This window comes from Crocodylus siamensis, chromosome 15 (assembly GCF_052110815.1).
Source record: "Crocodylus siamensis isolate JL-2025a chromosome 15, ASM5211081v1, whole genome shotgun sequence".
Taxonomy (NCBI): domain Eukaryota; kingdom Metazoa; phylum Chordata; order Crocodylia; family Crocodylidae; genus Crocodylus; species Crocodylus siamensis.
Window position 1 is genome coordinate 28,022,235 of NC_143409.1, and position 23,227 is coordinate 28,045,461.

The window sequence follows — 23,227 nt, forward strand, 5'->3', positions numbered from 1 at the left end:
TGGGGAGGTCCATTCCCAGGTGGAATGGACTAGCTGCCTCCAGGAGCTGGTTCTGTCATCCTGCATCGGGGGCAAGGTCATGTTGCTGCCCAGTTTTTAGGGTGGGGTTGGGGGAAACCCTTTTTGATAGGTCTGTTTTCTTGCTTGGCGTTCCCCTTGAGCTGTAGAGGGCAACCAGTTGCCAAGCTCTGGAGCCCTTAGCCACCAGGTGCCCCAGGTGGTGAGGTGCTGCAGGAGGTCAGCCTCTCTGGTTGGATCCCAAGGCCTGGCAGCTGGCGGAGTGCTCCATCCTCCAGCTTTGCTCACACCCAGAAGCAGATGGTTCATCTGACCTCCAGAAACCCCTCATGTCAGCACCTGAGCCTTCCACCTGGGCCTGGATGTGTTTTTGCTCCATTCCCAGACAGGGTGATGGCACCTTTGGGTTGTCTGCATCAAGGTGGAAGCCCAAATGAGGAGCAGGAAGCCAGGGAGTTTGTTGAGGCAACTTTGGGAAGCTAGCCAAGTCCCATGCTGAGCTGCTCCATGGGATTCTTGCCAGAAACAATCAGCATGAGGCTTAGGAGTGTATAGTATCAGCTCAGCACATTAATAGACACCAGGTGCAGGGAGGCATGGACTGGCCAGGCTGGAATTCCATCCACTGCAGACACAGTGGCAATGTCCAGGCCCATGCAGGGAGCTGTTTCCTATTTAAAAGGACATTCTTCATCTACCCACAGGCCTTGAGGCCTAAAGCTCACCCTGCCTCATTGTTATCATCTAAGCCTTGTTTCCTGTCATGAGTAGAAGACTTGGACAGTTTTTTTCCGCAGTCCCCCAACCCTGTGACAGCCTTGACCCAGTTTTGACAGGTGGGTAACAGACATTTGGGGCTTACTGGAAGTTTTGTTCGTGAATTTTGAAACAGCATTTAACATGGTTGGCCTTGCAGTTCCACTGCATTGAATGCCAGCCCCCATGCACCTGTTCCTGACACCTGATGGGTTGCCAACTGTAGCTTTTGCAATGCAGCTTTGGACTCTGGACCACAAGCCTGAAGAAATGAGTGGGTTCTGTGTAACACCTGTAGCTATTGGGTAACAGAAATATAATGTGGTGCACATTTGAGTATGTGCACTGAGTATTTGTGCAGAAATGGTTACACCTGGACAAGTAGGATTGCTGGCCTCATACTTGTAAAATCCTGAATCAGGTGCCAAAGAATTATGTGTTTGCCTTGAAAATGAGAGAGGCAAGAATCTTTGTCGGTAATATCACTTATTGAACAAGCTGTACAGTTGGTTTAGACATAGGCAAGTTTTCAGGTATCACAGTACCTTTCCTCAGGCCTCACTTGCCTCTTGCTTATCTCTTAGACCATCACAGCAGCAACCACCTCCACACTACTTTAAAAAATCAAGAAATTTTGGGTGGTAAAATATATTTGGGGTCCTTTTCATTTGGCTCCTGATTTCTTAGGCTTTCAGGTGCACTGAGTCTATATTTTTTTCCCCACAATGAGAAAAGCTACATTTGGGGGGGGGGAGGGGAACTGATTCTTCCCATTTCAGGGAACTTTAAGGTAAGTAGGAAGTGTCACAATGCTCTTGATAAAATGATGAGCCCTGGCATCCTCATCGGTATATTTTCTTAGGACATCAAATCAGGAAAGGGCAAGTTTCTCAATATAGAGTTCTGAATGACATGGTTTGCTTTTGATCTTTGGCACTTTGCATTGGCCATGGCCCACTGCTCTTCAATTCAGCCTGGAGAGTTTATAATCTGGGATCTGGGCTGTGCCCCCTGTCTGCCATTTCTGGCCCTCTATTTTGTTCAGCTACATTGTAATTGTAAGGTCTCTCACTTGCAAGCTGTAACGTGGGGAGGATTCCTCCCTCATGTTGTTACTATTTTGAATAAAATCACTGGTTGCGGTTTGGTAAATATCAGGGAGCTTCAAACAGAACATCCCAGCCTGCTGGGTACTTTTTTAAAATCAAAGTATGTGTCTGATGGCTTTGATGTCTTTGTGACCAAAATGTTCAGTTTCAGAATCAGTATAAGGGCTACATATCCACGTCCTTTCTAGCACCAGTCAAGGTAAGCTTACCATAATTGACCCCTGACCTTGGGTCCTTTCCTTGTTACCACATCTGCTGGATACTCCTTAAAGGAGATCAATATTCAGAATATGCCAAGCACCCCTACATTGAAAATGTGGCCTCTTTATGGCATCTCACACTGTGTCCTGCAAGAGAAGAGATACCCCAAAATCACCAGTTACTTGGAAAGATTTTGGCCAGTGGATCAATTTGTTAGTGAGTACTGAAATGTACAAGACATATATGGCCATGAACTCCTTGGGGTTGAGGTAGGCTCATTGGGAAGGAGTCTTAGCTATGGGAGTCCACTATTATTGATAGCATCCAGAAATACTATTGCTTAGGTTCCCTTTAGGCACTGTTCAGTGGTGTTCATGGCTGCATGAAGAGCAGTGAATTCGTCCTTCAGATCTGCTGGACTTCCTGAGTTTTCATGATGAATTTTCAAATATGGACACAGACTGCTGCCATCCTGCTCCATGCTGGCCAGGGTGTTGTGACCAAGGTAGAAAGATTCAGAATGATCTCTTTGAGTGCTCCATGAATGGCAGTGAAAAAGTAGATCTGGCCTATCAAGTGTGCTGAGTGCCTGCCTTTCTGTGGTCTCACAGGAGATGCTTGAGGCAAAATTGGAAGATGATGGAAATATTTTGGGGTTATGATGCAGTGTTTCTTTTCTGTCTGTTTCCTAATAGTTCAGGGATCTTCAAACTATGGATTCTGCTATGTTACTATATGCTTTGGCAGTATCTGTATCAGGTATTAATGTCAGCAGTATATGTAAAAAGGTTGATTTCCCAGTGCTCCTAAATGTGTGTGGTCACGGATACTCATCTTAGTCGATGCCATAGGTGGCTTTTGGATAATACCTGGTGAAGTAGTAGAGAGGTTATTTTGCAGGAATATTTGTTTTTGCTCTTGCTGGGTTTGTCTACACAGGATCCTTGGCACCTTGAAAGGGAAGCACGCAAGCCCGGCCCCCCTACTTAGATTCACAGATTCATAGATGTTAGGGTTGGAAGGCAGGGAAGAGTGCTGGGGTCAGACGACTCCAGCCAGGTGCCTATCCAGCCTCCTCTTAAAGACCCCAAGGTAGAGGAGAGCACCACCTCCCTTGGAAGCCCATTCCAGATTTTGGCAACCCTTAGCATGAAGAAGTTCTTTCTGATGTCCAGCCTAAATCTGTTCTCCGTCAGTTGTGGCTGTTGTTCCTAGTGGCACCAAGGCATGCCCTGGTAAACAGAGCATCCCCTATTCCTTGCTGCACCCCCTTGATAAATTTATAGGTAGCCACAAGATCACAAGATACTTACTCCTGCTCCCATGCTCCGGACCCAGAAATGTGATGATGAAGCTGATCTGGGAGTGCTTTCCACTGCTGTTTGGATGAAGGAGCAGATATATGGATGGGGATTTTCATTTCACTGAACTAAGGTGCTATAGCAATTGCTGTGCCAATGCAAATCAGTGGTCTGTCTAATCTCTAGTCCCAGCTCTGAAAGCATCTGGTCATTGTTTCTACCACAGCAGTGCTTAAGATCCCACCCTAATGTTGAGTCCTGTTGTTTTAGACTTTACCCATAGTGACAGACAGGTCCATTCCATGAAGATGTCACAGTCTAAAAAGTCCAATCAGACACAGGAAGGCAAAAGCAGGCAGAGATAGCAGAAGGGACATGACTTAGGTCATGTATCACGTCAGCAGCTGAGCCAGGAATAGATCTCTGATTCCCAGTCCACTAAATCACGCACTAGATCATACTCCCTACCCATTAGATTACACTGCCTGCCTAAGGAGCCTATGCAGTGCTGCAGGGCGAATGTCCAAATTCCTGGACCCTGCACCCTGCACTGTCCTGGCACTGCTGCACTGTGTAGCTTTGCTCCAGGGCTGTTTATCTGAGTCAAGGTTCCTGGTAGGACTCTTTCTCTTATCTCACTGAATATGCTGTTTGATGGAGGTAAGCTTTCTGGGCAGTACGTGTTTGAGTGCATGGCTATGTCAACATAGCAGAAGCCTGTTCACTCTGTGCTGGGCTCATAAGTGTGGGTTTCTGAGGGTGGGCAGCTCTTTATCTTTGTGACTTCTGTCTTCAATTTGCTGATGGTGGAAATGAAGATTAGCCTGAATTCCTGGATTAGGTGAATGGCTACAGCCTGGCCTGGAGGCATTTGGTTTCATGATGAATAGCAGAATGTCACCTGAGTAAGGGAAGAGCCATCTCTTCTATAAGCATGCCTTGTAGCTGTGACTTACTGCCAATCGTGTCAGGCAAGAGGTTGATTGTTGAACCAAAAGACAGTGACAAGAATCTAAATCCTCCATTTTGTGGCTTTTATCACTGCTGCTGCTCCTTGCATCAGCAAATGCCACCCTCACCCAGGCCATTGGGCTATGTGGGAATTCACTAAAATGTCACAGAGGGAGTTCAGAGTGCCCCTTTAGCACCACTCAGGCAGCATTTCTGTATTGTGTCTCCAGTCACAGAGGGAGTTCACAGTGCCCTTTTAAACTGTGCTCGGGTAGTGTTTCTGTACTGTCTCTCCAGGGAGAACACCACCTCACTGAATCATCCACCCCACTTCCTACAGCACTCTGCCCTGGAGGGTTCTCTTTCAAGCCCTGACCCTGCCCAAGCCTGCTTAGCTTGTTAGCTAAAAAAGGATACCTTTCACGAAGGCCACTTGTACAGGAACTCAGAAATAGATTCTGAGACCCAGACAGTCAAAAATACTGAAGTGGTTGCTGAGACTCTGGAAGAGATGGGTCTGAATTAGAGCTCAACCTTTTTAGACTCAAGGCACTCCTTGTTAGATTGAAGGGCCTCTGCAGAAAGTCCTAGGTCTTGGCTTTCACTTGTTTCTTGACTATAGAAAACATAACGGAGCAATTCTTCTGTTGCAAAGAACTCAGACCACAGCGGGGCAGAATGTTTGGACACTCTGGATTTGTATTTGATATCTCTGAGTTTATCTTGTGAATCATGTAGAAACATGTACCCCTAACAGTGCTAATATTGCACAGCACCTTTGAAAGAATCTAGTGGCACTCCTGGTTGAGAATCGCTGTTCTAGGATCAGGGACCTGGCCAGAACCTCACATTGTAGCTCTTCTTTTGAAAATGGTCTGAATATAAATGGGCTTTGGCCCTAACCCTCTGGCTGGATCTGAGCTTTCCATAATGGATCCATCTTGATATTTTTGGAAGATGCCAATTGTAACATTCAGCAGCCCCCTCCAAAAAGTTCCTGGAGATGCTGCCTAGAGACTACTTTATGTTATAGGAGTCTAGGACCTCTCCAAAGCAAATGCCTGAGAATGAAAAGGTGCCTAGCTGGGCTCTTAGCTGAGCTGCGGCGCCCACTCACTGTGCAGTCAGAGCCAGGACAGTCCTCCACTACCTTCCCTTTGCCAAGCAAGCTGGGAGCGAATAGGGGAACCCCTCCCCGAGTGCTGACCCAGTGGAATCTCTCTGAGACATTGCCTCAGAGATGAGCTTCTCAATGGAGAAAGCAGCTGGGACATGGGACAATGTTCTGGGCATCTGTAGAAAACTCTTTCCCACAACAGCCTCAGCTCAGCCCTGTCTCTCCACCAATCCTTACAAGTTACGCGTTGCTCCCCTGCTTTCCTCCACCTTTGTTGTTTGTTCCAAGAAAATAACATGCCAGGGTCTTTTCACTTGGAATTTAGGGAATGTGACCTATGCCCTTGTTGGATCAGATTTCCATCACTCCCCACCATCCCTCTCTGCCACCTCTGGAAAAGGAGTGGGAGCAGCCTGCTGACGGGTGGCTTCAGCACATCCACCTCCTAATCCCCATGAGTCCCTCCGGCTGCGTGGATTAAAGACCCCCCCTCCAGTACCTGGGGCTGGTGTGGAAGCTTGTGAAGGAAGCTTGTGGTGGGGAAACTGATCTGAAGGAATTTAGGAGTGAAAGAAGGATAATGCTTCTACCCACAGCCTGTCTCTCCTTGGAAGGCCACCATACAAGACTCGCTCAAGACTTAAAGCATTTTTGCTTGGAACAAGCGTCTAGACCTTCATGTTAGAAATATTATTGAAAATGCATTATGAATAGTGTTGTTAGAACAGCACAGCTGGCAGCTCTCCCTGGTGGGGGGGGGGGGAACTACCAAGAGCTCTTTGTATTAAAGTATCACTCTCTTTGTTTTGCAAATTTACTATCTCTTTGTTACACTAAATCATACTCCCTTTCATGCTCCCTTCACTTTCTTATATAGATAAGAGAAACTGCAATTTTAATTGGTTGTGTTCTTGGGACAGAGGGGGTTTGAACTTTTAACGACCTAAAAGAGCTTTCTAAGCATGCATAATTAGCTAATGCATATAAGCCTATTCGCCCCGCATACTTAAGTAGTTAATTATAACACACATGCGACGGATGACGTGACGTCATTTCATATATGTTTGTATGAACCGGAAATGAGTTGTAAGAGTTCCTGCTTTTGCACACGTGCCCAAGAGAAAGAAGATAAAGCCCGCTGAGAAGTTTCCCTCGGGGGCAGAGTGTGGTCTTTTGTCTTCGCTCTGACCCTATTTGCAAATATACCTTTTGTGTTGCTAATAGAGTGTGTCTGAGAGTTCTTTGCCTCCCGAGAAACGAACCGCAGCATTTTTGCTTCATTCAGGTGGAAGATTCTGTTCTCAGATAAATGCTTGTTAATAGAGGGCAGCCTGTACATCACGCCACATGTGAAGAACAAGAGAAATCTCACACTTCTGCTCTGAATTCATCCGCTGCTTCCTCAGGTCACTAGAGCTTGTGACCCTCCTGACTAAAGATCTGTGTAACACTGAAAGCTGATGCTCAGAAGTGTGTTATCACACGCAGGTTGTTCCTTGGAGATAAATGAAGAGAGTGGGCTGTGCAGCCGCAGCAGTAGCTTGCTTGGTCTATTCTCCTACTTCAGTGGGTTTTTGGCTGACTGATTTTAGGACAGGCTAATACTGCTGTGGACCCTAACAGTAGCACGTATGGACTGAAGGAGCCAAGGCAGATGCTAACCATGGTATTCTGAAAAACTAGCTACACTTCAGTGGAGTTTTACCTCTAGAGAGTTCCTGGGTTTCTGGAAGGTGCTTCTTTCCCCCCTCTCCATTACCTAGGATTTTTCTCTAAAACCCCCCAGCAACACCAAACCATCATCTTGTGCATATCTTGCTCCTGCTACTCCAGTTCCCTGAGCCAGATACTTATACTAGCAAAGTGAGTACAAAGAGCCTGGGAAACATAACAAAATTGGGATTGGGGTGTGGCACATGCACTTGGTGTGACTACACAGCATGCAATGCAATGTCTCTTAGTTTCTGGAACATCTGTCTTAACATTATTTATCTTTCAGAGAACCTGTCCACTATGGGTGACTATCAGTGAAGCTCTCAGGCCTCTGTTCTTACTGTTACCAGCCAGTGTGCGTATGGAACATGGTGAATTATGGAAAGCCAAAATATGCCTGCTTGCTTGAAGACAGAAGTTATTTCAGGTAATCCTTGATATCCACAAAAATACCCCTTTTTGAGTAAGTGGGGAGGTTTGCTCCATTCCCAGTGCTTTTAAGGCCTTCACAGGTGACTTGGCAGTAATGCAGTTCATGAACAGCGCTATTGATATCATGCTGTTGTTAGAAATATTATTAAAAATGCATTATCAATAAGTCTTGTTAAAACAGTGCAGCTGTCAGCCCTCCCTGGAGTCTTGTTAAAACAGTGCAGCTGTCAGCCCTCCCTGGTGAAAAAACTGGGAAAGCTACTGAAAGCTCTTTGTATTAAGGTATCACTCCCTCTTTGTTTTGCAAAGTTACTATCTCTTTGTTACAGTAAAGCATATACTCCTCAGCTTTTCTCATGCAGATAAGAGTAGATTGCAGTTCTAGCCTTGAAGCAAGGAAAATTCAGACTCTTGTAACCTCAAATATTGTCTGCCCATGCGCAATAACCTAATACATATTAAGCCTATCCGCCCCGCATACTTAAGTAGTTAATTATAATACACATGCGACGCATGATTTGACGTATTTACATACATGTTTGTATGAATCGGAAATGAGTTGTAAAAGTTCCTCCTTCTGCACACGTGGTCAGGAGAGAGGGGATAAAGCCAGCTGGGCAGTTTCCCCCGGGGGCAGCAGAGTGTTTGATCTTTTGTCTCTCTCTCTGACCCTATTTGCAAATATATACCTTTTGTGTTGCTAATAGAGTGTGTCTGTGGCTGAAGGTTTTTTTTCCGCCTCCCGAGAAACGAACCGCGATTTTTACATCACTGTCATTCTCAAGGTACCACATCACCTGCCAGATGAGGTTGTGATGCCTTCATAGCTTCACTTGGAGAACATGCCACACATTGTTATTTAGTACAGCATTTCTCAACCCATGGGTTGTGACCCAAAAGTGGGTCGCAATAATATCTGAAAGGGTGAGAAACAAATTTTAAAAATGGGTTCTCCTTTAAACCATGGCTTTCCCCCTGAAACCTGGCAGAGTTCCAGCCTGCGAGGAGCTGCTTGGGGCCCCCCATGCCCCACACACCGGGGAGCTGGGGCTGGAGCCTGGGGGCAGCAGATTGGGAGTGAAGGGTACTGGGTCAGGACTGACCACTGATGTTTATAAATGGGTCCTGGTACAAAAAAGGTTGTGAACCACCAATCTAGCAGACTGGAAAGATCAATGGGTGGGGTTGTCCTGGCACTCTGACCACAGCCACACTGCCTGGTATTGTGTGTGGTACAAGCTGGTGGTCTGCTATTGCCACCAGAGCCCAAGGATGTTGGTTTTGTCATCCTTCAGTGCTGGGAGTGGCCTGTGCAAAGGGGAACAAGTGCAGGTGCAAGGGGACTGTTTGGTTGGTGTATGCAGGAGCTTGTAAGGACATCCTCACCTTCCTTTCCAGGACTCCCAGACATGTTTTGGACCATTTGACTGTCCCAAAGAATAAGGCAGTACAAGCATAACCTCTTCATATTTGTTTGAGTTAGAGGACTCCTTAGTGGTCCTAGCTCTACATCAGGGATCTATAGGGCATTGCTAGATTTCTCAGTCAAAATGTCTCTTCCTAGAAGCTCACTCACTAGTTACTTTTCACTGTACTTGGTTGCCTTTTGTCAGCAAAGGTCCATGCCTGCAACTCTGTGGTGCCCTGCCTATATAGCTGGGGATGAAAATTGTTGAATGAGCATATGCAGCTGCCAGTCTTTGCCTTGTCTGTGTTAACAGCAGTGGAAGAATAAGTAACCCAAATAAAACCCAGCCAGTGGCATCCAGAGGTGCCCAGGCATTGGAGCGACTCCAAAACACCTCAGAGAATCACTTTTTACAGATGAAAAAAGGAAGATTACAGCCCTCTGTTCCAAAAGACACCATCCTTAAAGGAACAGGAGGACTAGCAGTAGCGCCCCCCACCCCCCACCACGGGTGCAGAAGAGCTGGGAAGGGCTGGGAAAGCTGCCTCTGCTGTTTCCATGGCAACGGGCTCTCATTGAACTTTGAAGTGGGCCTGAGTAACTCAAGCTGAAGTTTCCCTGCTGGTTAAAGGCACAGCTTCCTGCTGCTTTAGCCCATCTTTCTCAGTTGTTATGATCTAGAGGCCAGGATATTTAACCTGGTAAATGCAAGGTGGTGCTCTGAGCCTAGCAGGATGCCCCTGAGAAATGCTCAGCAGCTGCCCAGCTGTGAGCCTCCAGGACTGGGAGGGCAGAAGCAGGCATTAAAGTGTGGGATTATAAAATCACAGCCTGGGTAGCCAAAGCTGCAGTCAGCCTGCTCCAGCTCCTCCCCGGGGCCGGGGGGATAGCTTCTTACTGTGCTGGGCTCTGGGCTTGGGGACTGGGAGCATCAATGTGACACTTTTCCCTGTCTCAGCCCACTAGTACTCTTCCAGCAATAGGGAACTTCCCTCCTACTGCCCTGCTCTTAGGATGGGGATCATTTTGTCCCCCCCCACCAACAACACTGGGAAGTCCCTTGCGTGGAAGGAGCTCCTGGGCTAGATGTACAGGCAGCTCTGCTTCCCAGCCCTGCACCTCACTGTGCTCCAGTGTTCGTGTGCAAGTGCTCGTGTGTGTGTAAATTAGGCAAAGAGCAAAGGCCAGTGGAGATGCATCTGATACAGTCTGCACTGCTGGCTGGTTATGGACTGTGGCAGCCTGGGTCTGAATTTTGATTGTAGCAATGCACAGAGCACACACTTGTGCGCGCACGCACGTGCACACACACACACGTGCACATTAAATGAAACTAATGAAGGGTTCTTACAGGCCAGCTGCTAGGCCAAGCCACCCTGTCCAGTGTAGGGCTACTATTCAGTGCAAATACTGTATCTTCAAGATAGCTCTGCTGGCTGCAGGTGTGGCATGTCTTGCACATCTCCTTGGTATCATTGGCCAGCCCTGATGCCTCCTGCAACAGCCATGCCACTGCTTTGGGCTTTGGTCTTTCCTCCTCTGCTGTGTCATTCTCATGCTGCTTTCTCCTTCTCTGTAGCACTCCACTGATGATTTTTTCTGGCCACTCTATGTCTGGGATTTGTCTAGGCTGTTTTTTATGAAGACGTGGAGTATACATAGCAGGATATTGATAAATCTCTGCTTTTCAGTACTGTACATTTGTGGTAAAAAGATGGAGTTTTGTCTGAGAGCCAGGGTTCTGTTTCTCTAGTTTGGCTTCAGGATCACAAGGGCATGCTCCGGTTTTGTATGTTTTGGCTTGCATGACTCTAATCCCCCTTCTGCCCTTCCTCAGCAGCAAGCTGTGAGAGTCACAGGATCCCACAAGCTCATCCCATTGTGTCAAGGTGCTAGCTGTGGGTAAAGGGAGCTGAATTCTGTCACCTATTCTGGATGCCGACAGCCTGGATGGGACACTACTATGGGCAAAGCAAAGGGCCGGCTAGTCAGAGCATTCTAGCAGCGAGCCAGCGAATCAGGCACTGTTTGGCTGCATCACAGAAAGCCTTGGGCCTTTTTAGAGGTGTGGGCTGACGACCAGTTGGTAGGGTACCCTCCTGACCTGGTTCTGAGCAAATGCCCCAGCCAAGTTGGCATGGGGCTCTGGAGGTGCCCTCTTCCTGATGAGATGTATAACTGAGGCCTGGTCTATCCTGTGGGTGATAGTCAGATGCCAGACAGGAGTTGGGCACTTGCCCTGGTGATCTGCCTACATCCCAGCTCCCTCTTTGCGTCATAATTTAGCGCATGCACTGCTGAAGCACCAGCTGGCCTATCAGTGATTGGGGTCTGTGGTTCCAGCCGAATGGAGCACTCCTCGCTTCCTGCCCCAGCCGTGGCGCACCGTACCACGCCATCATGCTGCTGCATCCCACCCTCCAGCTCCCACCACACCCTGGCCATGCAGGGCTGTGAGGCCACTGGGAAGTGCTTTGAGCCCTGCTGATGAAAGGTGCCAAGGTTTGTTATTACAAGAGTTGGCCTTTTTTGGAGTCTCTGTGCAGCAGCAGGTGCATTGTGTCACAGGACCACAGCAGCCAGGGACTAACAGCACATCATCTGCATGCTCGACAAAAACAGGTACACATGGCTACCTGCCCCCACGACGTGGATGTGGCAGGGTTTCGCAGGCAGGAGGGTGGGGCCAGGCTGCTTGCTTCCCTCCTCCCTCTGTTTCCTGGAACAAACCTGCTTATTCAGCCTGTGTTTGTATTTCGCACGAACACCGGCTATTTGACACTCTGCTTCCTTCTCAGGTTTTACTTTTGTTTTAAAGAAACAAAAGCTGCCCTGTGGTGAGGCAGTATCCCTAGCTAGCCTGTGTTGCCAAGGAGATGGTTGGACAGTTCAGGCTGGAATTAAGAGCTTGTGTTAGGCTCATGGGGGCCATCAGAAGAGGATAAAGTGTGGCCCCCTCCATTTTCCTACCTTCACGTTGCATGACTTGCATTCCCCCACTAAGGATCTGAGTAGGATCTGCCCAGAGTACAGTGTGGTAGGGCTGTCCGGTGTCATGGGGAGGAAAGTCCCCTCTCCCCCCAGCAGGAAGTACTTTCTTCCACATCAGGATTAGGACCCACTGATAGTGGGATGGCTTGAAATGAATGAAACCACAGCCCTGTCTGTGTAGCACATTCACCATGCTGGCAGGGGTGCCCTCCCGTTCACTGTGCTGTCCTGAACAGGCTTCCACGTGAGCCAGAAGCAGCATCTTTGTACCTGTGCAACACTGCAGGTGGACTAGTTAGCATCAGGGGCAACTAACTGGCACAGGCACTAAGCAGTGCTAACTAGGTCACCTGGAGTGCCCCACATGGCCACACTGTTTCTGTGGAGCAGTATGGGATGGCAGTGCTGATGGCAGTCAGTTTACCATGAAGACATGGCCTGGACCCACTCTTCTTGAGGAGGCAGTCCCTGCTCTGAGATGAGGTGGCAGCTCCTAGGGTGAGACAGTGGCAGCAAACTCTAGGGTGGCCTTGACCTGCGTCCCCTATGCCTTGGAGGGAAGGGTGCAGCCCAAGCTCCGGCATTACAGCAGGGTGAAGACAGCACAGGGGCAACGAAGCTGGGTACTGAGCACTGAAGGAGTGGGGGAGGCCGAGCCTTACATGATCTCACCAGGGCACTTCGTCTCCTTGGTGCCCGGACCAGGCTGTTCTTCCTTTGCCTATTGAGTGGCCAGGCAGAGACAGCTGTGGCGTGTCAGCGCTTCGAAATAAAGAGTCCATTCATTCCACAGCTGACCTGCAGGACCCCGTTTCCCAGAGCGCTGCATCTCGCCATGCCGGCACACAGGCACAGCTGTTCCTTCCGTACGCGGGTGTCTCTGCCTCTCTCACACCCGCCCTTTGTAAGTAGTCTTAGAAAGACAAAAGTCATATCAGCTCTCCAGCACGTGGGCTAGGCTTGGGGGGAAGGACCAGGCATTTAAGGGGACAACTTGTTGGCTTCTAAATCTGTGATCCTTGCTCACGTTCTCTCATCTCAGATAGTGTCCCAGATTGCTTGGTCAGGGCACTACTCATACTGCTGGATGACAAGGGCACTGCTGAGGGGAAGCTCACTTTGTTCAAGTCCTGGCTGCCATTTCCAGAGTGCTGCTGTATGGAAGTTCACAAGGCAGTGAATGTTTAATTGTGCTTTTCCAGGGCTTGGTGAGTGTATGTGTCAATCAAGCAACCAGATTTCAGTGTGTAGGTGTGTGTGTGGGTGCATGAGCACGTAGTACAAGCAGTGAGAATTGGTCCTATTCAGATGTATGCCCTGCCTACACAAGTCCCAGGCATGTTTATACATGTAATCGTATGTGGGTGTGTACACAAGAATGTGTCATCTCATCACGTGCAGGTGAGTGTGTCAGTATCTGGGCTTCTCTGTGCAGTAAAACCTCAATGTGTATGAGATGAGATGTGAAGAGAGTTCAGCAGAGAGTCTGGAAACCTGAGCAATTCCCTCCAGCTCTACAACTGACCTGCTGTGAGACCTTGGGCAAGTCTCTGTGCCAGTCTCCCTTCTTTCTCTTCATTTGTCCTTGCTGTTTTGAATGTACTCTTATGTGGGGTGAGGCCTCTGGTTGCCACTGCAATACAATAATCATTCACAGCTCTTTATCTGTAAGCCCATGTGTCTGTCTGTGCCTAGCACCTATGACTCTGCATGTAGGCATGCAAGTGCTTCTCTCTCTGCCTGCTTGGACAGAGCCACCTCTGCAGAAGTGTGAGTGCAAGTTTGTATATGTGTTAGTGCAGGTGCCTCTCAGTGCTCCTCTGTGGAGCTCAAGGCTGTCCAGCTGGTGGCTCCTGGGCTCTAGCAGGTGCTTCTCCCTTTTCTGTGTAGTGGGGGAGGGCCCGTGTGAAGCCCACAATGCCAGGGGGCAGGGGCTATGTATTCCTGTGCAACAGGGAGGGGATCCCTGAGGGCTGTGTCTGCATGGCCAGGGGTAGGAAAGCACATGTTGTCAGTGCACCCCATGAGGGGAAGCCCATGCAGCTCATGTGGGGGAAGGAGGGGAGTCCTGGGGAGCAGCCCTTGCAGTGTGCCTGCAGAGGGGGCAGCTTGGGGAGACTCCACATGGCCCCTAGCTGCTCCAAAGCTGGATAGCTCTGGTGTAGGTGATTCTGCATTGATGTAAGGTATGAACAGGAGCTTTTCTCTGAAAATTAGACCTGGGTAGAAGTCAAACCAGCTTCTGCCCTGTGTAACAAGCAGATAGTGTTTTCTCGAGAGCTCCCACTCTGGTAGCTGGTGTGGATCCTGGTAGTATTAACTACTGTAGGTGATGATGACTACTGCTGGGGCAGATGGCTTGTTGCCTCATCCAGACATAAAGGTAGATGGGGGTGGCTCTCTAGTGAGAGAGGATCTAGGGTGTGGACTGAATAGTCCAAAGGGAGGAACCTGAGAAGCAAGCAGGCCTAATGAGAAGGCTTGTTAATTTCTATGTTAGTAAAGCCAAACTGCAGGGAGGTGTGAGCTTGGGCCCCACCAGTTTGGGAATGGACCTCTCCACCCATAAAACCTTTCTCATTGGGGCACGCTGAACAATCCAGTGCGACTTTCCCCTCACCTGTGTCTCTATGTGGCGACAGTGGTGTTAAATGCTGAGGAACCTTGCCATGCATGAAACCACTCTTTCCTGTCCTGCATTCTTGGCCACAACTCCCCCAAGAAGCCCACAGCAACCTGGGGAACCCAGCAGGGAAAGGGAAACAGGGGAGAACAAAAAAACATCTTGGCTGTATACAGGAGCACTGGGGTTTCTAAACAATCTCTCCCAGCTCCCATGCTGGGTTCTAAAGCTCTCTCAGATGGGCTCATGTGTAGTAGGGCAGGTTGACAGCAGACAGATGTGCACATCTGGAGGACACAGCACTCCACATCTGGTGTATATACAACTGGGAATATTATTCAAAGCTGTGCAGGGCAACTATATGCATCTGGCCTGCATGTTGGTCCCACTGCATACATCTAACCAGGCTGTTGATCCAGCTATGCATGCTTGGAAGTTGTTGTTTTGAAAAATATGTGGGTTTTAAAAAATACTTTAACCATCTCCCCTGGAAATGATGTACTTCCCCAGCCCCCGGGCTTGTGACATGACAGAGGCTTGTACAACACAGAGCAGGCCACAGAGAGCAGCTGCACTTTGGTGAGTTTTCCATGGCTGGTTCAAAGTTGGATTCCATCTTCCCACTCGGCCAGGTGCCAGGTGAGTGCTGTTCCAGGAGGGCGGTGCCTGAGGGCTCCCATAATTAGAAGCATTGGCAGCTTTCTGATGTATTTGCTCCATCTCTAGTTAAAGCATAATGGGGCATTTCCTCATCTTGCTGCCTTCTTGGGAAAAGCTGCTCAGAAACTGTGGGGCTAAGTAACAGGAAGCTTAACTCTGTTGTGGCTGCATTGGGGTCTTGAGAGATGATAGCTCAGTCCACAGTGGCCTTCTCGCCTCATCCAGGTGTCTGACTGCTTGGAGGATGGAGTGTGATGAACTCAGGTGGTCCAGTCTGTATAAAAGCGGCAGATCGTGCTATTCTAGAAGCTGGGCTTGGCAGGCCAGATGCTCTCTCTGTTCTGGCTGCTTTGTGCTGATTAGGCAGAACCGGGCCCTAAATAACCACCTGGGAACCCCCTCAGCATAGGGGAGCTCTAAAAGAGTGCAGCTGGCTCCTGATTCTTCCCTCCCACCTTGACATAATATTTACTGGGGATTGTGACCAGCAGAGGTAAGTTAGAGCAGCTTTTAAGCTTCTCTAAATCACCCTAAAGAGAATATGATTACTAATCATTTGTGTTGAATATTAGGGAGGGAGGAGAGCCTTTTGGGCTAAAAAGTAAGACTGGCATCAAATCAAATGGCTACAGAGGGGTTATGAACACACTGGCTATGTTTACACAAGATGCTGACTGCACAGTTGTTACTGCACTGTCATTTTGTACTTGTATAAGCAAGAACTAAATGACTGTGCAGTAACGCGAGTTACTACATAGTAGTGCTGATTAATGCCTTTTTTGTGATGCTACTGTGCAGTAGCTTAATACTACTGCGCAGTAGCATCACACCACAGTTTTTGCCATGCAATGCTACTGCACAGTCAGTGTCTTGTGAAGATGTGGCCAATGAGAATGGAAGTTAGAGGGCGATATCTATCAGAGGAGAGGAGCCTTAGAATGGTCTTCTGAGCCCAGGGATGAAGGGCCAAAAACCTCCTGAATGGCTCTTAGATTGTACTGCATAAGTATATGGAAGGGATATATGATCAGAGAGGGAGTTCCAGCATGTGGGATATGTGGTATCAAGTATCTTCCATCTCCAGATCAGGGTGCTGAGGAAACTTTCTTGCTGTGTGGCAGGTGCTGGCCATCCCAGGTCTCAAGGCTTTGCTGCACATCTGCAGATACCAGAATAGATTTTTTTGTGCAAGGGTTTGAAGCAATGATTTTGGAAAATCCTTGAGTGAAGGGAAAGCACAAATACAGAGGATTAGATGTGATGGCCCAGGAGGCCCCTCTGGTCCTGTCCTCCCATGTCAGGGCTGGGGCAGGTTCCGTTGCTGCCCCCCTCACTCATCCACCCAGCAGATCTCAGTACAGGACAGAATCAGACCTACTGTCCATTGCTCTTGAGCCTGGTAAACTAAAGGAAGCTGTCTCTAGAATATATATACATATGCTGGAGGACATTGACATTTTGGACCTAAATTGATTGAGAAAGGTCATGATTTTTTTTTACTAAGGCTGGTGTTGCTCAAGACAGATTGAATTCAGTGAAGGCATACTGGCAGCCAACTGGAGTGAGCACTAGAACCAGGGTAAGGATCCCTGGCACCCAGTCATAAACAATGACATGGTTCCCATTTTACTGGTAGGCTTGGGAGCTACATAAAAGTTGGTTGAGAGCTCCATTGCAAACCTCAGCATAGATCGCATGAGTCTTCTATTTCCAAAAGGACCTATGAGCTAGATGGGAAGGGTGTGTGAATGAGCCCAAACAAGCAGCACCATGATGAACAACTTGAGACTAGACTCAGACTTGCTGGGCAGGATTTCTCCTCTTAGTATCTTAATTTATTTTCCCTTCACATTCAGGGCAGGGAGGAAATGGGTGACCAAGGTCACAAGGATGTTTCCAGATGAAGCCTGGCTCTTCCCACTGAAGGAACACCTGTGCAGCTCCATGGCCAGGGAACAGCAGGCTGCAGAGCCTGAGGCAGATCCTGAGCTGGTGGGAATTGGCACATCCCCATTGAAGGCAGTGGAGCTCTGCAGTTTTGTAGCAGCTGAGCAGCTTGTCTGACATAGCATGTGAATGATAACTCAAAGGCAGGATGAGGATGCTGGGCCTGGAAAAGCCCTTGGTCACTTGCAGAAGAAATGCTGCAGCATGGGCATTGCCTGCAGGACTGGAGACTTGGCAATGCCTGGGCATGCGCTGAGCTGGATTCCACCCTCGGTTTTACAGGTGCAGCTCCAGAGCACCCTGAATGCAGGCAATGGTCCCACTCTGGCTTCCCACAGGTGGGACTAACAGCAGGAGCTGAGGTGACCATCAGCCTGATGTGTCCTGGGAACCTGGGCTCAGCATTTCCTGCTTGCTGAGAAGTGATCACATGACCACCTGCTTTAAAAATATCTTGTTTATTTCCATGTTCTTTACAAAACTGGTCGCTTTATTATAAATTATCCAATCTGTTGTTGGGAAGAAAACTGTAAAGGAAAGAAAACAAAAAGACCCTAGGAAATCCACCTCCAACACCGCTGCTGCTGTTTGAACTATTCTTTGGCTCCCAGCTCCATTCGAGGCCTCCATCCCTGACTCAGTCATTCTTTCAGGCAATGAAACCAGAATCCTTTTTTACAGGGTAGCAAGATACAAAATTCCCATTTGAGGCAAACCTGGGAGGAGAGGGAGAAAGTGTGTTGCTGGGATTTAGTGACAGTGAACAGAGCGAGGAAGCCTACCGCTTGGGGTGGACACTCATGCTAGTATTTTGGGAAGAGGAATAACAACCATGGCCAGCTCTTACATCATGCTTCTTCTATAGCCCCTCCACTGCCCAAATCCCCAGCTCCTGTGGGAGCTCTACAAGCCAGATATATGTGTCTGTGGGAGTGATCTGGCCAATGGGCCATATATCTGACACCACTGCACTATGCAATAGTGGCTCCCAGGAGGCAAAGGGCTGCAGTGTGGTGAAACAGTGGTGTGGACTGGCAAAGGCTGATGCAGATTGGTATGGGGGACCACAGGCAGGGCAGTGGGGAGGCCTGAGAGTGGAAGAACAGGGGTGTTGCCCCTCAGTCCTGGAGCTTATTGGGAGAGTTGCTGCAGGACAGAAGTGAGAGGTGTTGGTAAAGCTGCACACAGGTCTGACACCAATGGCAGGCACAAAGGAATTTGCATTGGCAGAGCTGTGTGGGAGAAGTCTGCAGTATTTTGCTCAGGTCAGCGCTGTCAGCCCCTGTTCTGGAAGGCTGCATGTCTAGGGTCACACATGAAGTGAGCTTGGGAACTGCAATGGAGGAGGAAGATGTGAAACAATTCTTTGTGCCTCTGCTCCACCCATTGGCATGGGATCCAGCTCTCAGCTCCTCTGCAGCCTTGCTTCACAGTATCCTAAAGGCACAGGAACTGTTTCAGAGATGAGGCATTTACAACTGTAGAGACATGGGACCCCGTTCCCCAACATGCGCACCTGTTCTATTGCACATGCATTTCCAAGTACACAAATGCTGACAGGTATGCAGGTCTGATGTACGTGTGCATGCGGGTAGCTGGACACCACAAACTGGGGCTTGTATACCCTGCAGTTCCTGGTTTTGTGAGTCAGATACATGCACTTTAGTAGCTGTGCTTTTAAACATTTGGCCCTACACATACAGTCAGGCAACTTCAGCATAGTCACAAAAATATTTCCCCTGTTTGCACTGATGTTAGAGAGACCCCCAACCCCCAAACACCCCAAGGATATCCCCCAACTCCTACACTCAGAGAGCTAGTTTTGGAGAGAACAATGTAAGTAAATGTCAGTTAGGGTCAAATTATACTCTGAGTTAGAATGGCACAAATCTGGAAAAATCCCATTGGCTTGGATTGAATTGTTCCATATTTCCACCATTGTAAATGGAAGCAGAATCTGGCCCTTGAGGTGATGTAGCAATGAAAAATATTATAGTTTGGTCAGGACTTGAGCTCCCAACTCAGGTCTTCCTCTGCCCATTCTTCAGCAACTTTCCTTTTAATGTAATAGACATTTGATCTGAGAAAGATCCTGAGGTTTGGCACCATTATTTCTAAATTGTTCTGTTTGCTCAATGGCTTAAAAATGAACTGGAGGGGACATCACTTCTATCAAAAAGCTTGCTTAGGACAATATATTTATGTGAACCACTTTGGAAAAACCATTTTGTTCTGTGTGTATGTCCCATGTTGGAGGAGAGGTGCCCTCATGGAAATACGTGATGGGTCTGTTTTTTCTCTTCTATACATACCCATCCCTTCACTGATGTCTGAGGGGTTACATCCAATTTTCACTGTGGTAGGTGAGAGTGGAAACAAGCCCAGGGTAGTTGCACATGGCTCCATTCTCTGATGGTATAAATCAATGGGGTGAGACTGGGTTATACCAGGTGAGGATTTGGCCCTGCACATGTTATTTGTTTCATAAAATATACCCCACACACCCACACATGCCCTTTATGGAGCGTGTGATAGGCTTTCCTCACTATAAACATGACTCAGTTTTGTAGTCTGGTAAATTCGTTTTACCTGTTGCGCAACAAGGCTAGGGAGACTGTGCAACTTGGCTTATGAGACACACAAGAAATATTCAGAGTAGGGGAGATTATTTTTCCAAATGGGTAGTGACACTTTCAGATTCCCTTGGCATCAGCAAAAGATTTTTTCCAACCCTGTGCTCTGGTGCCTCAGCCAGCCTAGCTTTGGGGAACTCAGAAAGCTTCCTTTCAATCCTTACTTAGTGCAACTTGCTCTTAAATCCCATTTCATGCTTCAGAGCTGGAAAAACACATTGGTGAAAGTCTTATCCTATCTCCCCACTGAAAGAGTTGTGCACAGTGGGCTGGATGGGGTGTGCAGGGATCAACCTGGCCTGGGATCTTTTAGTTCAGTTAGTTATTCAGTTCCCAGAACACGTCACCAGAATGGTTTGGGCAGTCAAATGCTTATAGAATTCCCACAAGGTCTTTCTCCTTGGTCTATGGCATTTCATATTTAATTTACCCACCAGACTTTTCTCTCCTCCTCCCCAAGATGGTGAGAGAGCTGAGACTTCAGGGTATGAGTTCATTCAGGGAGATTCCTTGCTTTTGTACCAGTGAGGCCCTGAAAGCATCAGGAAGACCCAGTATCCCCAGAAGTCCTCTGTGTCAAAGGGATACTGCCTCCTGTCTGTGAGGGATGATGAGAGGAGACAAAGAGGAGCAAGGGGCAGGAGGACTCCATAGCAGTTGAGGAGGCTGGGGAGTTCTGGTTGGAAGGGAAGAGTCTTGCCTTTCAGCCTCTTAGCCCGCATTCAGACCCAGTACTGATTATTTTTTAGGGTGGGATTTGAAGTCCGGCAGTACTGAAGTAGCTCAGGGTCTTGCTGCCCTCCTGCCCCTGCTCCTTTGGTCACAGGTCCCGATCCCTTGGCCTCCAGTGTGTTCACAGTTGTTAAAGGAATGGCTTGGTTTGGGTCGGTCTTCCTAAAGGTCTCCTGGTCAACCACAGCCCCATTTTTGGGTTTGGCAGCTGTGCCCTGGACATTGTGCTTTCCAGTCTTGTTGCGCTTGTGGAGATAAAACAGCAGGGGGAGGATTAAAGCCAAAAGAAGGATGATGAGGCAGATTGGGATGATAACACTGAACATGTTGGCTTCGATGAAGCTGAGGAATGTGCCCCCTTCCACAGGGGAAGGGCTGGTTGTGGCCTCATGGCCTTGCCAGGCTGTGGGAGGTGTCTCCTGCTCACTAGCATTGTGACTTGGTTGCGGTAAGGCCTTGGGCTGAGTGGCTGAGGTTGCTGGGGAAGGGCTTGTCTCCTGGAGTGTGGGCCAGATGCTTGTATCTGGGAAATGGGTGGCAGTGAGAAGTGTGGCTCTGTACACCTTGGATGAGTCGAAGGGCTCAGAGCTGTACTTCAGCAACTCCAAGGCAGGCGGCACCCCTGCAGCTGCCAGTTCGAACACAAAGCTGTTGTTCTGCAAGTGCTGCCCAGAGTCTTTGGCTTGTGGGACTTCCAGTGCAATCAACCCTCTCTCAAGATCATCCTGGGTGAAGGTGTCAGTGGTAGTGGGCTGCCTGTCTTTGTCATCTGAGATTTTCACAAATTGGCTGCCTTGGGGGGCTTTGTGGATCTTAAAGACTGGGACGCTCTTTGTCTTGTTGGCCAGCTCACTTGCGTCAAGGACACTGGTGTCCAGCAGGATGGTTTTTCCCCTTGGCCACAGAATCCCCTGCTGCATTTTGACCAAAGCCTTGACTGTCACATTCACTGCTCCTGACATATTTCCTCCTTTCGATCTTGAAAGGAACTGGAATTCATCCTCAGGGGAGGTGAAATCTGTGAAAATAAAAGTCACTTCCCCTTGGTCCACCTGCTTCTGTGAGAAGTCCCTTGCTGGCTTTTGGTTGACCCTCAGCTGGCCAAATTTGGGATTCCTGGTGATTGTGTAAAGGACATCTTGTTTCCCTGGCTGTGAGCCCCCCTGGAGGTGATCTCTGGACAAGTAGGCAATGTTCCGGTCCTGAGGTATTTCTAGAGGTATCTGGCTCATCCCTGTTGTCAATACAGGAAGAACCTCTACTTCCAGGGAAGTGAAGATAGGTAGATTATGCCCATCAGAGATGCTCAAGTCTAAGGATCCAAGAGAACTGCTCCCATTGGCAATGAAGACCAGGTGGCCTGCATTGACTTCTGCTTGGGTGAACCGGCTGATAGGCACCTGTTTATTGTGCATGTTGGCCAGGAAGCCACTGGCTGACCTCTTGAGGATGTTGTACTCAATCTCTTCAGGAGAACTGTCAGGATCCACTACATCCAAGTGATCTTGGGACAGCACCACTAAGGAGCCTTGGTGGGCCTGCAGGACATGTCTTTGCTTAGTTAGCCGAGGTGGATTTTCATTATTAGCATTCACAGTTATATTGAAGGCTTCAGAAATGAACACCCCACCTCCTTCCTGGGGAGGGTGAATAGACTCCATGGCCAGAGGCCGAAGCCAAGCCTTAAATCTGAAACGGTCTTCTATGGCACCAGACTCATAGTGAGCATAGTTCAGACTGCCCATGACCAGATCAGACTGCAGGAAATAAGGATGGCCTTCGTTGATGGGTACATCAGCCACAGAGAGGTGACCATGGGAGGGTAACTCAGTAACCAGGAACACAACATCATAGGATGCCCTTTTGGACTCTGGAACCTTGGTCAAAAGATTGGAAGCATCCAGCACTGAGGTGTTAATCTTTGCACGCTGTGCTTTCAGAACCATGAGGCCTAAAAGGAAAGAAAATACAGGCCTGTGATGGTCTGGATGATAACAATGCTCAGCCATGAGCAGCCAGAGACAGTAAGGTGGTGAAGAAAGGAGGGAAGGAACAACCAGAAAGCTAGACTGATGGACTAGACAGCAGCATGACAAGAGAGGGGAGGGGAAAAAGACTTTGGAAGTAGGGAAGAGAGGTCAGAAGGAAAGCTAGAACAGGGATGGAAGGGGAAGCTATGGGATCACATGGCTGTGCAGGAGATGAAGGACAAAAGGAAAGACTACAGAAGGATAGAGGGATGTGAAAGAAAGAACTGGCAGGAAAGGGAGGAATGAGTGACAAGAAGGAACAGAGAGGCATGAGAATCCTTGCCATGGAGAGAGACCAGTTCCACATTAGTTAACCCCTGATCCAGGAAAGCACATGGTCAAACTTCCTTGTGCTTAAAGTGCCATCCTGAGTGGGGTTGCCTTCCTACACTGGGATTTCCATTTGGATTTTCAGGGTAGTCGCTCTGAAGATTCTTAGTTACGGTGGGGGGGTGTAAATTCAGGACAACTCTCTTGTCCTCTGCATCCTGTAACTCAGTGGGGGGGCAATTTGTTGGCAGCTGAGCCACAAATTAGCTGCACACCCTCCATGAGTGCCACTTCAATCCCCTCTCCCTGCCCGATCTGCTGCTCTGCTTTCTGCT

General features: G+C 48.5%; 2 protein-coding genes across 9 annotated transcripts in view; one reads left to right on the forward strand and one right to left on the reverse strand.

The window, feature by feature from the left end:
• The window catches only part of SNX33 (sorting nexin 33), a 64,976-nt gene that overhangs the window by 31,312 nt on the left and 10,437 nt on the right, over positions 1 to 23,227 (forward strand). For all 8 annotated transcript variants that reach the window (XR_016439444.1, XR_016439447.1, XR_016439448.1 and 5 more), the window contains exon 3: positions 7,453 to 7,593. The gene's annotated coding sequence lies outside the window, so the exon portion shown is untranslated. The remainder of the gene's footprint in view (positions 1 to 7,452; positions 7,594 to 23,227) is intronic.
• The window catches only part of CSPG4 (chondroitin sulfate proteoglycan 4), a 75,118-nt gene continuing 68,195 nt past the window's right edge, over positions 16,305 to 23,227 (reverse strand). The window contains exon 10 of the mRNA XM_090029917.1: positions 16,305 to 22,543. Coding sequence (XP_089886043.1) covers positions 20,583 to 22,543 — 1,961 coding nt within the window. The 3' untranslated portion in view covers positions 16,305 to 20,582. The remainder of the gene's footprint in view (positions 22,544 to 23,227) is intronic.